The following is a 15,202-nucleotide window of genomic DNA, read 5'->3' as shown; positions in this document are numbered from 1 at the left end:
ATACCAGCCATGATAGCAGTCTTGATGAATCCATTCATCCACCTTTTTCTGGTTTTCATTTCATTACTAGTGACATTGATAATATCAATGTCACTAGTAATTCAATGATGATATGTTGCTGCAAAACATTGATTGGACTGGTCATTATTAAAAAACTGCAACATATATACCAATGTTAATGTCCAGTCTATAGAAAAGAAGGTTCAAACATTTTATTTTAGGATTTTATAAGGTAACAGTAAAATTAACAGTAAAATTTGGTAGAGAAAAGTGTTTTTTAAACGGTGTATAGTGTGAATTCTTTTGTGAATTGTGCTGCATTTTTTTCTCAGGAACACAAGTGTTCTTTAGTGGTTCTGCTTTTGGAGTTTCGTTGTTATATATTGTGTTATTTTTGGATTACTAAGAAGGCGAGGTCACAGTCGGCAGCATTTGCAGTGGAAGAGAAGATAAGTTTCGCTGTCTAATATAGTTGAATATAGCATTATATTTATATGTTTATATTTAGCATTTATTTATATATATATCTGTGATACATTGTTCGTATATACTTTTAGCGATTAGTTTAATAGTTCCTTGGTGACATGCCATTTGTGATGGCGGGCGTAGCTGCAATCACAAATGGCATGTCACCAAGTCCTCCACCATTTAAGAACTCTATTATAAGTAAAATAATAAAGGACTTTGTGGTATGCAGTGTTTGTGGCATGTATGATTCCTGGGAGTTGGATATGTGGCGGGTGAGAGAAGGGGGAGTGCGGATATGCACAAAATGCAGATAGAGGGAGGAAATCAATGAATTAGATATTTCGATAACTGACCTATTTGCTTCAGGGACAGGAAATGAAGTCGGGAGACGAGTAGTGTGATAGGAGAGGATAACGAACAAAGTATGAATGAGAAAATAAGAGTAGGAAGTGTGGAAGGCTTAAATGACTGTGAAGTTTACGGAGATGGTTTTGATTGGGTAAATGAATGGCGAGTAAGAGTGACTAACTTGCAGAGAGGGATAGATGAGCTGAAATGTCTTGTGAACGAGATGAGAAGTATGAAAGATGAGATTAGGAGAATGGAAAAGATGTATGCAAGGCGAATCAGAGTAGGGGTGAGAGAAAGTTTGAAGAATGATAGAAGAGGAGAGAATAGAAGCAGTAGGAGAGAGGGAATGAGAGAGAGAGGTTTGGGAATGGTAGAAGAGGAGAGAATGGGAACAGTAGAAGAGAGGGAATGAAAAGAGAGATATGGGAATGATAGAAGGGGAGAGAATGGAAACAGCAGGAGAGAGGAATGAGAAGAATGCAAGGAAGTGCTGGAACCAGGAATAGAGTGATATCAGGAAGGAGATAACAGAGAGAAAATGTTAAAGGAGAGAGAGAGTGAGGGATGCATGGGAGCAATCAAGGAACAGGGTGGTAAGAGGATCATTGAGTAGCAAATGATCCGTGGTGTGCAAGATAGGATGCGTGAGGAGTGTTTGCCTGGAGGAATGATAGAGAGTGTGGCTATGGTAATTAAGAGGGGTGAAAGGGTGGATGAGATGATTGTGATGGTAGGAACAAATGACTTGAGAGGTAATATAAATTGAGAGGCAACAGATATGAGATTCTTGCTTGAGGTAGTACGAAAGAAGACATAGAGAGGAAAGATAGTGTGTGTGTTGCCTAGGTATGATAGTGATGGGCTGAGCAGAAGAGCAGTAATATTGAATAACATAATACCTAGAAATGTGTCAGGAGAGAGAGGATTGGAATATGTGGATGCTTGGAGGGCATTTGAGGGGAATTGTATGTGAGAGACCACTTGCACTTGAATGAGGAAGGATGTAGGCATCTGGAGAGATTGCTGTTCTGAACAAGTCAGTGTGTCAATGCAGGGAAACCAGAATGCCCAAGGTGGATGGTAGCAGGATGGCATCTTGTGTCTGGGAAAGGGTACTTGGGAGAAGGGGGGGACAACATCAGGTAATGCTGAGCCCAGTGGAGTCTAGAGGGGATAATGCTGGGTATAGAAATAGTGGCATTTTTATGCTTTATACTAATGCCAGGAGTATCCGGAATAAAGGAGAAGAATTGATGACACTGATAGCATCAGCCTGGTCAAAGATTATTGGGATCACTGAGACATGGTTGACAGAAGAGGATATAATAACAGGAATAGAAGTAGCAGAGTACAGCATTTTTCGGCAGGATAGGAAGGGAAAGCTTGGTGGTGAAGTATTGCTTATGATAAGTGATGACTTATGTCCTCTAAGAGTGGAGGCTTTGGAAGGCAGTGACACTAATGATTTTGAAAGCATATGGTGTGAGGTAGAGACAGGCAGGATGGAATATTTAGTGGGATGTTGTTACAAACCAAGGAGCACAGAGGGTGGGGACCAGGAGATGTTTAGACAGTTGAGCTTGGCAAGTTCAAGAAGAATGATTATTATGGGAGATTTTAACTACAGCAGTATGAATTGGGGAGAGGAAGATGCATGTAGCAATAAGGAAATGGAATTTCTAGAATTCTTGAGGGACAAATGTCTTAAGCAACATGTAATAGAGGGAGAGGTTCAAGAGTTTTGGATTTGGTCATAGCATCAGAAGAGTTGATGATAACTGAGATGATATCTCCCCCACCAGTTGGAGAGAGTGACCATGTGGTTTTGACTTGGAAGATGAATAGACATGCAGGAGTATCAAAGAGATGGGAACATATGTGGAATTATAAGGCAGGTGATTATAATAGTCTAAGACGTCAACTTGGGGAAGTTTCATGGAGGAAGGAATTGGAAGGCCAGGATATCATTAGTATTTGAGAAATTGTGAAGGAATATTTCTTAGCAGCAATAGTAAGCTGTATTCCACAAGTGAAGAAGAAGACAAAATTTGGTGTAAAATGGATGACAAACAATATTAAACAGCAACTGCATGTGAAAAAGAGGCTATGGAATAGATATAAGAAGACAGGTGAAAAGCAGATGCATGAAGAATATAAGATGCAGGCCAGGAGAGTGACCAGTATGGTAAGGAAGGCAAAACTGGAATATGAGAAGAGATTGGCCCTAAGATCCAAAGAAAATCTTGGGAAATTTTTAGCTATGTGGCCAGTAGGAGGAGAAATGATTGTGGAAGAATGACATTGCGGGATAAAAATGGGAATAGAGTGATTGATGCAGAGGACATATTGGAATTGTCCAATGAACACTTTATCGGTGTATTTCATCCTGGGGGGGGGTAAATTTTGATACTAGAGGGATAGGGCAGGTTCGAGGTTTAGAGGAGAGCGTGTTTCAAATACTGAGTAATCTGGATGTCAGTTTTGAGAGAATGTGCTAAAGAACTGATAGCTCCTTTGACCTGGCTTTTCAATGAAAGTCTGGCTACGGGAAAGGTGCCCATGGAATGGAAGGAAGGTAAGATAGTGCCATTGCATAAGAGTGGTAGCAGACTGGAAGTGTCTAATTATAGGCCAGTATGTGTGTCATCAGTAGTTGTTAAGATCTTGGAGAAAGTAGTGAGGGACAGTATACAACATTGGGCATACGAGGGTAATGTTATCTGTGAGAGTCAACATGGATTTGTGAAGGGGCATTATTGTTTTCGTAATATGCTAACCTTTTATAATAAAGTTACAAGAGCATTAAATGAGGGAAAGGCATATACTGCCATTTTCTTGGATTTAGTGAAGGCATTTGACAGGGTTCTACATGATAAGCTGATATTTAAGTTGCATCAATGGGTTTGGATGTCAGGTTGGTCAACTGGATTCAGGATTGGCTGTCTGAATATCAGAGAGTTGTGTATGGTGGGGCAGTTTCAAGGAGGCAGAGGGCTACAAGTGGGGTCCCACAGGGCGCAGTACTGGGACCTATATTGTTTAACCTTTATAATCAATGAAATTGTCAGTGGATTGCAGGGGGATATTCAGTTATTTGCAGATGATGTGAAGCTGGGAAGGGTTATAAGTAATAGTGCAGATGTGGTAGTCTTGCAGGAGGATTTGAATAAGCTGGACAGATGGGAAAATGAATGTGGGTGTCGGTTTAATGCAGCAAAATGTAAGGTCTTGAGGTTTAGGACACATCGATGGGATGCTGCATACTCTATTGGAAGAGCTATACTAGCGGAAGTAGGGGAGACAAGCGATCTGGGGTTGATGATTGATAGAAATCTGAAATTTAAATGACATATTGCAAAGGTGGTGAAGGTAACACAGAGGATTGCTGCAATAATGAGAAGGATGCTGACATGCATAGATAAGAGTTATCATTCCGTTGTATAAGACCCTGATCAGATCACACTTAGACTATTGTTCTCAGATTTGGTCCCCAGGATTTGAAGGGGATAAATTAACTGTGGAAAGGGTGCAAAGGCAGATAACAAAGACAATTTCATAACTGTATAATGTTAGTTATGAGGATCGGCTGAGGGAATGTGGACTGCAGAGTTTGGTGGATAGAAGAAGGAGAGGTGATATGATTGAGACTTTTAAACTGTTGAGAGGTGGTCACAGGGTTGACACTGGGGAGTTCTTTCGATTGGTTGAACAGCGGGAAGGAATGATGACAAGGGGGCCTCCTGGAAATTAGTTCGTTACAAAAAAAAATTGTGAGCAAGAGGGTGACGAGTGGTTTCTTTGTGTGGAGAGTAGTTGAACCGTGGAATGCATTGTCTGATGGAGTGGTGGGAGCAAGAACGGTCAGTGAGTTAAGGAGTAGTATGATAGACTTTGTGTTTCCTAGGAGGGATCTCCTACGATGAGTATTGATAGTCTTGTGTTTCCTAGGAAGCACCTCCTGCGAAGAGTCTTTTGACTCCATGGAGGTCTAAATAATAATAATTAATGTCTAATGAAAATTATACAGTTAATTAATTCACATTCCATAAAGCACTGTTCTTATTTATAACTGCTTGTGATGCTTGAACATATCAATGCTAACCAATGCAGTGGTACAAACTGTCCTAGTGTGCTGCATTGGATTGTTAAAATAGATATACTGTACTGGCCTGGCTGGTGGCATGTGTGAAGTGTGCAATATACACAGGTGCCACAGAAGAAATGATGTCAAAAAAGATGATATAAGAGCTTAAACGAACAATGAATGGTACATATAATTATGAACGTACGTCGCCTTCCGTTCAGGCTCCTTCAGATCTTCCCAGAAACGAACGAATAAATTCTGAAATTGTATCCTGGACCCGATTATATCACTGTAATTTTTGATTAAAATATACCTAAAATAGTTCTTTATTTTTTGATGTATCATAAATCAACTTATGATTAATTGTTGAGTTTCATGTAAAAAAAATTTGTATATGCAGGACTAATCCGTAGGTAACATTATACTGTAAAACGGTTTTCATTTCTTGTTCGTTTTATTTGCACTTTATTCAAAAAAAAACTTTTTTTGGAAAGGTGCCGAACATTAATCGCATGCACAAGAAAAATACTAGGCGCTGCCGCTGATACCCTATGTGATATTATCAATGTGCTTACTGATCATTTATTCAGATACTTATGAATTGCTTTATTTACACCTCTAATTCAGAAATCATGTACCATCTTCTACATATCAAAAATTAACTTTATTTTTAAAATTTGCCAATAATCATACTCACCATAATTGGAAGGATCATTTGGATCAGAATGAGTTAAACAACGTGTCACAGCATGATGAGCATGTTCCGCCTGGGAATACACTGCCATGGCCCTTATAACAGTACCCGACTGAGGTACAGAAGTAGTGCAAAAGTTGATGGGGCACAAATTATTCTTCATAACAAAGAGTTTATCTTTCATGGGTGAATACTGTAATATCGATTAAGTATAATTATTACAAGTTTATATTTTAAAAACTTTTATAGTAAGAAATGTATTATTTGAATAGTACTATACAAAAGAATTAAACTGTAATAAAATTATCAAACAGACAGATAGAACACGCACTACACTGTATGACATTTATTCTACTGATGATAGTGGGAGCAGGATGAGGGAGGGTATCTGAATTCCATGAATTGTTAGTACATATAATTGATATGTATACTTACTGTCCAACTAGCAGATTTGGTTAGTTTCTCTTCTGGTGGAAAGCATAAGTCAAAGCCATAATTTCCTTTCCAGTCTTTTCTAGGATTAAAATATAATATACATGAAGACATCCCATCACAAATATAATCTTATTGCTAATCTATTCATAACATCAAATAATTCTTAAAGTATTGCTTGATAAAAATTTATCAAGTTCATATCTTAAAAAACAAAAAAATTGGACAGGCACTTCATTTATGGAGCTCAAAGCTACATGCCAATCAAGGAATGACTGGAAGATTTCTGTGAGGGCCATTTTCTGATATCTGCTCAACAGTCCTATTATGGACCATGGAAAGAATAAGAAAATATCAATATTTAGAAATACAGCTTCAGCAGTCTTTGTTCACAAAGGATTAATGATAATAAAACAGATAAAGTTAAGCAAATTTACCAACTTAACAAACATTCAGCACCAAATAAATTTTAGAAATTAAGTCATATTTTATAATGATCATCAAATTCCAGATATATACTCTCAAGGGATATATTCTCCATCAGCACTATGATGGTATTACATGATAAAGTTTATATTATTATGAGCTTCTTATTGGCAATTTTTTTTTAATATGGGTTCCTCAAATTAAAAGCTAGATGACAAATGATATTTACATAGACTAAGGAATGTAGAAAACCAACAGGCCTTTTGATCCAATGTTTACCCTTTCATGGTGTGCCTGCTTATTAGATTAGGAGTCCGCTTGCATATATACAAATAAGGATGGGCTAGCAAATTTGGGAATTAGTCAACCAAATTTTGTTCTGTACTACTGGCTTGAATGACAAACAAAAATGATGGTACAACATGATAAAAACTCATATTTTGAATTTTAAAAATAATAATTTTCGAACTTTTTTGTTTCAAAAGTCTCTAAAAGCTAAATAGGGTTAAAAGGTCTCACCTACTCCCTCTAAGGGAATAAAAGGTGTTAGCTGATTTTTTAAACTTTTTTATTTTGTTGTTTTAAGTACTCTAACCAATCAAATGTTTTTTTTTTGCTAAGATGAACTGTATCAGTGTTTTAAAATGGATATTATATTTGAACATAACAAACAACTCACCTACTCCCCTCTAAGGGAATAAAAGGTGTTAGCTGATTTTTTTAAAACTTTTTATTTTGTTTTTGTAAGTACTCCAACCAATCAAAATGGTTTTATTCCTGCTAAGATGAATAGTATCAGTATTTTAAAATGGATATTATTATTATTATTACGGGTATCTCCATGCAGTCAGTAGACTCATCGCAGGAAACCCAAACTATCAAAACAATATCTATCATATCTCTTTTTGGATTCATTTACAGATGAAGAACTCACAACTAAGTCAGGCAATGCATTCCATTCATTCACACCCTCCATGCAAAAAACCTCGTTCTCACACCCTTGTTAACCTCACTTTTCCTTAATTTCCATGGATGACCTCTTGTTCTAAATAATAAATTTAGTTTAATCCTTTATCCAAGTGTGAGCAAACTTTTTTGCTCACACTTGGATAAAGTGTGAGCAAAAGTATCTTCAGGACTGGGGTAAGGTGGTACAACACCGGGCGACTCGTTGCAAAGGTGGAGCAAGCTAACATCACTCCTATCTCAGCATCTCCCATAATGCAAAACACATCTCCTTGTGGATATGTATAATGTTATGCATTAAGGGAAGGGCCACTACCTAGACTAGTTTTGACCTTTATTGATGTCTCTTCAGTGGAGATACCAGGCAGAAGCATTAGCAAGGTCATCTCTACCTATAGGAGTTGCCAAACGGTGTGCCACCTTTTTATTAAATTGCTCTGGATTTAGAGAAAGATATTGAAAGTTTATTTTTCACATGGTTAGACTATTATAAATTTAGTTTAATCCTTTATCCAAGTGTGAGCAAACAAAGTTTGTGCCTGAAAGTATCTTCAGGACTGGGGTAAGGTGGTACAACACCTTACCCAAGGAGATGTGTTTTGCATTATGGGAGATACTGAGATAGGAGTGACGTTAGCTTGCTCCAACTTTGCAACGAGTTGCCCGGTGTTGTACCACCTTACCCCAGTCCTGAAGATACTTTCAGGCGCAAACTTTGTTTGCTCACACATGGATAAAGGATTATAGCCTAACCAAGTGAAAAATAAACTTTCGACCCCTTGTTCTTCCATCACTATGGAAGAACAAGGGAAGAAGAAGAATGCATTTCTATCATATTCCCTCATCTCTGCGTATCAACCAACCTCTCCAATCCACAAGCTCTCAATCTATCAATGTAGGAGGCATTTTTTACATCACCCACCAACCTTAGTCACTCTCCTCTGAACCCTCTCCACAGCCTCCTCATCTCCAAGGAATCCAGGTGACCAGACTTGAGCACAGTAATCCAAATGTGGAAGTATCAATGCTTTATAAAGGGGAATAATAACCTCTTTATCTCTGGATATTAGTGTGTTCCTCAATAACCAAGTAATCCTATGTGCAATCTTGGACACCTTAGCAATGTGTCCCCTGAACTTCATCTCCCTATCCACCAACACCCTTAAGTCCCTAGCCTCATCAATCTCTTGGAGTACTGTTCCATCAATGTAGTACACAGCTGGTAATCTTTTAATCCCAAAATGCATAACTTTAACTTTTCCACATTGAACTGACATCCATTACCTTTTGCCCATTTTGCCAACTTATTTAAATCATTCTGCAAACTGTCAACATCAGCTTAATTTTTTATTGTGCTACCCAACTTTGCATCATCAGCAAACAACTGAATATCTCCCTTTAAGCCATTTCCTATATCATATATGTACAAATTAAATAATGGCCCAAGAACCGAGCCCTAAGGCACACCACTGGTCACCTGCCTCATCCTGGACTCTGCTCCTCCATACCCATGGCTCATACTCCATACCAATGGCTCAGGAAGAGATACCTCTCCCTGAGCCATTCTCCTATCCATATCACCAGTTTAGTATCCATCTCCATCTGCTCCAATTTGCACAACAGTATTCCATGGGGTATCCTGTCAACAGCCTTAGCAAAATCCAGAAGTACCACTGTGTAGCCAGTTCCTTTGTCCAACTCAGATGTCATTCTATTATGAAAAGTTAAGAGATTGCTAAGGCAGGATGTACCTTTAACAAAACCATGTTGGCCTCTATAGAGTATCATATCCTGATCCAACCATTCTTGAATTTTGTCTTTAACCAACTTTTCCAATACTTTTACCACCTAAGATGGTGATTGGCCTGTAATTAACTACCGCAGTTTTAGAGCCACCTTTATGCAAAGGAACTTTACCTTCACTTCCACTCCCTAGGGACCATACTAGAGTTCAAACTTAAGTTAAATAACAAAGTAAGTGGCATTGACAACTCCTTTGCACATTCACACAACACCCGAGCTGATATTCCATCGAAACCTACAGCAGTGTTTGCATTTAAATTTTGTAATATACAAAGTACCTCTGATTTATTATTATTATTACCCCAAGACCTCATGCAGTCAAAGACTCATCTGAGAGGTCCTTTTATCACATACCGTGTCTTAAACACACTCAAACTCCTTGCAGATACCACAAGGATTGATTGGAATGGTTGATGAACAATTGGTAATTCACAACTCTGCACGAAAAAACTTGCCTCTCACTCCCCTACTCACACCCTCTTGTAGGTCTCTATCATATCTCCCCTCTTCCTCCTGTCCACCAGACTCTGCAAATTACATCTTCTCAATCTTTCCTCATACTCAACATTTCAGAGGTCAAAACCGACCTTAGTCAGTTGCCTTTGGACCCTTTTCCAACATCTCTTCATCCTTCTGAAAACCCGGTGACCAAATCTGGGCACAATAGTCAATGTGTGGCCTAATCAAAGCCTTATACAACGGAACAAGAATCTGCCTACTTCTACATATCAGTGTCCTCTGCATCATTCCCAGAAGCTTTTGTGTTGTCTTCACAATTTTGGTGATGTGTCCCCTAAATTTTAGATCCTTATCCACTATCACCCCTAGATCTTTTATTTCCTCTACCTCCAACAATATATTTTCACCAAGCATAAATTCTGCATCCCATCTTCGTTTTCCAAATTTTAAAACCTTACATTTTGCAACATTGAACTCACATCCCCATTTCCGTGCCCAATCAATTTATTTAAGTCTTCTTGTATGGCCACAACATCTTCACTACTCTTTACGGTTCGTCCCAACTTTGCATCATCTGCAAACAACTGAATATCTCCATCCAAATCTTTGCCAATATCATTAATATACAAGTTAAACCGTAATGGCCCTAAAACAGACCCCCTGAGCCACTCCACTAGTGACTTTCCTTTTCCTAGATATCACCCCCCCCCATACCAACTTGTTGATACCTATCAGATAGCCAGTCTCCAATCCAGTGCACTAATCTAATATCCAACCCCATCTGCTCCAGTTTGACTGTCAACCTATCATGAGGTACTCTATCAAAAGCCTTTGCAAAATCCAAGTATATTACTGTGTATCCTTCTCCTCTGTCCAAGGAAGCAGTCACTTTATTGTAATAAGTAAGTAGAATACTAAAACATGACCTCCCTTTAGCAAATCCATGCTGCCCATCAAAGATAATACCATTGTTGTCAACCGAACTCTGGATCCCAGGTCTCACAAGCTTCTCCGATAACTTAACCACAACACCTGACACACAGATAGGCCTATAGTTTGATGCTTGAGTTCGATCACCTCCTTTGTGAAGTGGCACAATCTTGCCCTCTTTCCACTCCTTAGGAACTTGACCAAGTGCAAGACTCGTATTAAAAAAATATGTCAAGGCAGGTGTCAACTCACTGGCACATTCCTTCAGAATACGTGGTGATATATTATCAAGTCCCACAGCCTTATTAGCATCTAGTTTACTCAACTCCCCATACACCTCCTGCTCACCTAGAGTCAGTCTCTCCTCCCCATCATCAACTGCTCTCAATCTCTCCATGAAGTCACATTCACAAGATTGAAAGATCTTTATGAACTGCTCATTAAGTATCTCCACCACACATTCTCCAACAGCTGTCTTTATACCATTTTCTCCAATCAATGTCATCCTTCCATAATCATTCTTTCTTTTGCTGGCTACATATCGAAAGAACTCCTTAGGATTCTTTTTAGCTTCATTAGCTAACTGCTGTTCATACCTCTCCTTAGCTACTTTCACCAACCAAGTCACTCTTCTTGCCTGGTCTTTGTATACCTCATGAAATTGGTTATTCCCACTTCTCTTATGCTGCCTCCACATTGTCCTTTTTCTCTGTATTGCATGCTTAATCTCTTTATTCAACGATCTCACACCTACCTTATTTAATATTCTCACCCTTGGAATACATTTAGACATTGCATCTACTAGGTAGTTTTTGAAAATTCCCCCAAGCTGCATTGATCTCTTTTCCAGCTAACTCCTCATTCCATGCTACACCCGCAAGCTGTCTCCTGAGCTCTTCATAATCACCCCCCCCCCTTGTAGTTCCAGTATACCCTTTTCCCACAGGGGTCCTCGCACTGCTGGCAATCACCTCATGGTCACTCTCACCAATTGATGGATGATTTGATACCTCATTTATAATTACATCCTCTGATGAGATGACCAAATCCATTTCTTAACTTCAATTCTCACATTGGTTATTGTTACAGGTACAGAGATATCCTCACTTGAGTAATAGACTTTTGAAATTGACTATTACATCTGAATTTGTCACCTCAATACCATCAGCACCCACTAAAGTTATCTTTCCGAAGTCAGTCTTCCTTTTACTTGCCACATAGTGGAAGAACTCTTTGGGATTACCCTTGATCTCCTTGGCTAAGGTCTTCTCATAATCTGATTTATTTTTTTTTACTATGCTGGTAACCTTCCTAGCTTGAGCCTTGTACTGCTCATGGGTGTACTGATTGCCTTACTCCTTGTCAATTCTCCATAACATTTTCTATTTTTGCAGATCAAGCTTGATACTACTACTCATCCATCTAACTCCTACCTTGTTTGTCTTCCTGACCATGGGGACACAATCTGATATTGCTCTCCTCAGATACCCACTGATTTTATCCCATGCACTGCTAACATCTTTCCCCTGCAATATGCTCTGCCATGGGATGGCTGCAGGCCTACTGTGAAGCTTGTTATAATTGCCTAACCTGTAGTTCTGTATGTACCCCCCCCTTCTTAAGAGTCCACAAATTTTGCAACCTCCCAAGTCAATAACTACATGATCACTCTCACTAATTGGAGGTAACGAGGACACCTTACTTATGCATATATCCTCTGAACCAATGGCCAGGTCCAACACTCTCACACCACATGTCCCTTAGTTATGTGCTGTTTCAAGTAGAAGACGTATGAATTCCATTTCTTTTTTGCCACGTGATATTTCCTCCTTCCAATTGATATCACCATAATTAAAATCCCCCATAATAATCACTAATCCTGCACTCATTGCACTAATTTGCTGATGCATGAATTCAATTTCACCCCCCCCCCAGCCTATAGCAGCAACCAACTGTATATTTGGTTGTGTTGGTCACTATTTCACACCACACTACCTCAAATGAACTATCATTCACATGTCTATCATCTTGATATACTACTTTCTTTAGCTGCAACCATCAGCAGTATCCACCCCCCCCCCATGTTCTATCTTCTCTATCCTCCCTGAAAATACTGTACTCATCACATTCAATTCCAGTGACCACATCTTCTGCTGACAGCCAAGTTTCACAAATGCCTACAACTTTTGGTGAGATTGCACTGCCTAATGCCAAAAATTCTTCCCTCTTATTTTGAATGCTTCTTGCATTGGTATACAAAAATTGCAGATTCCCTTTAGAACTGATATACATGTCACTGATTTCAGTAGTCCCATGCCGATTTTTATCCACTCTATTCTGCGAATAAGGATCAACAAATATACAATCACTGCTTAAGTTTCTCCCTCTTACTCAACCTTTTCAATTTTAGTTTTCCTGCCCAATTACTTCAACTTGTTCAGAAAACAGTAACTTCTTCAATCGCTTATGACATTCCATGTTCAGATGCAACCCATCTCTTGCATATAGCTGTCTTTTTCCTTCAAGCACACTCCAGACCTCTTTTTTTTGCACATTCTTGCAATCATATCATTCATTATCATCGCTCGTCTACTTAATGCATAATTGTCAAAACAAGGCAGCACACACACTATCCTCCCATTGATGCTTTTCTTCTTCACGATATCTAACAATGTTCTTAAATCTTTTGCTGCCCGATTTATACTACCACTCAAGTCGTTTGTACCCACCATAACTATCATCCTTTCTGCATTGCTCTCTCTTTATTGCTAAAGCCACTCTCTCTCTCCTCCCCCTTATTGTTCCCCCAGCCAAGCACTCTTCAGGCATACCGCTCTCTCCATACTATTACTCATAACTTCATTCAAGTCCAAACAAGCATCACTCATGACCTCGTTTTCTATGCTATTCAGCATGACTCTCCCAGTTTCATTACTCAACGCTCTTTTACTTACTCCCTCACTCTCACGACATCTTGTTTCTTCTGGACCTCTTGTGCTTTCATTCTGTTGACTCCCAATCACTCCCACACTATTTATTTCTTCATCAATCACCACAGACTCTCCCATACTTAATCCTGTTCTAATTACTTCAGCTAAAGTAATCTCCATAGTCCTAATTTCTCTATTCAACGCATTTAACTTGGTTTTAATTTTCAGAACCTCCTTACTGAGTACTTCCAATTCCTCCTGCAGAAGATGAAGGTCACTTTTCATTTTCATGAACTCCTGCCAAAGTTTTTTCGCTACGGTGCCGACATCTGCTTCCATTGCTAATCGCTCTAGCCTATCCCACTGCTGCACAATTTGAGACAAAAAAGCCACGCTATACTTTAATTTAAAAACACATTTTCTAGCATAACTCAACACGACTGCCACATTCACTAGCAACACAAATTATATTTGAACATATGAAACAACTGAGAGATTTAAGATAATTTTTAAAAAGTCAGTTGATTTCTGTGGAACATCCACTAAAAATAAAGATATTAGCAAAGAGTTTGCAATTATCATCATCATCAAATTTCCTGATATGTAACCTCAAGGGGGGGGGGTACAGGATACTATGTAGTATTATTGTTATTATTATTATGTGATACCTTCATATTATTATATATTCCATATTATAGAATACTATGATTATATGATTACATTATTAATAATCTCCTATCAATAATCTTCCTCCAAATGAGTCTATTAATTATCTTCTAGGACACTTTTGATTTAGTTTATTTTTTCCTGCCATCTTCACACATCAAATGCACCTCTTTCACCTAACATTTATTATCCCATTCAATTTAAGTGATCACGCCACCCTAGATTAGCTTGGCTCATACATCCTTCACAGCTAACAATGTCAAATTCCTTCCTGATATGTTCATTTATAATATAATTCTACCATTGATGCTCTGTGCACTCTCCTAATTTTTCTCAGAACTCTCGTGTATATGTGGTCTCCAGTCTTTGATCAAGTTCTTTATTTCTAACTCAAATCTCAGATCCCAACTTAAATTAAAGATGTAAAGAAATTATATTCTTATTTAATTCTTTATCCAAGTATAAACAAATAAGGTTTAAGTATGAAGTATCTCACAACTATGCCACTTGTATATAGAGGCCAGTGACTTCACATTAATTGCCTCAGCATCCCATAATGCAAAGCATATATCCTTTCAGGTGTGTATAATGCTATGCAGTCTGGGAAGGGCCATTACCAGGATCCTAGTATAAGTAAAGGGTCATTTCAAAAACTAGGTGACCCTCTTGGATTGTGACCCAAAGGTTCATTTTAGCTCATTAACTCCCAGTCACTCAAAGATAATCAGTGATGATTCCATTCAGTGGCAGGCAAACCCTACAAAACAGAACTGCTCATGTTCCAGATAAGAGCATCCACTGAAGCAACCCTGACAAAGACCACATCAGTAAATGAAAAAACCATAGACAAGCACCCAATGATTGCAGCAATCAAGACCACTTCAGTTTAAGTATACTGGCCGTCTCCAAAAACCAGGGCAATCTCTCAGATTGCCTAACCTCAATGAATGACCTGAATCACTCCAGGACAGGAAATATGTTAAAGTGCAGGGA

General features: G+C 38.6%; 1 protein-coding gene across 2 annotated transcripts in view; it reads right to left on the bottom strand.

The window, feature by feature from the left end:
- The window catches only part of LOC150109333 (cellular tumor antigen p53-like), a 79,546-nt gene that overhangs the window by 44,562 nt on the left and 19,782 nt on the right, over positions 1-15,202 (bottom strand). For both annotated transcript variants that reach the window (XM_090412630.1, XM_090412639.1), the window contains exons 3-4: positions 6,033-6,111; positions 5,601-5,790 (exon numbers count right to left, since the gene is read on the bottom strand). In XM_090412630.1, coding sequence (XP_090268756.1) covers positions 5,601-5,790; positions 6,033-6,111 — 269 coding nt within the window. The remainder of the gene's footprint in view (positions 1-5,600; positions 5,791-6,032; positions 6,112-15,202) is intronic.

This window comes from Typopeltis vanoorti, chromosome 2 (genome assembly GCF_054136105.1).
Source record: "Typopeltis vanoorti isolate ZY-2024b chromosome 2, IOZ_Tvanoo_1.0, whole genome shotgun sequence".
Taxonomy (NCBI): domain Eukaryota; kingdom Metazoa; phylum Arthropoda; class Arachnida; order Uropygi; family Thelyphonidae; genus Typopeltis; species Typopeltis vanoorti.
The sequence above is the reverse complement of the archived record's forward strand: the minus strand, read 5'-3'. Positions and strand labels throughout refer to the sequence as shown.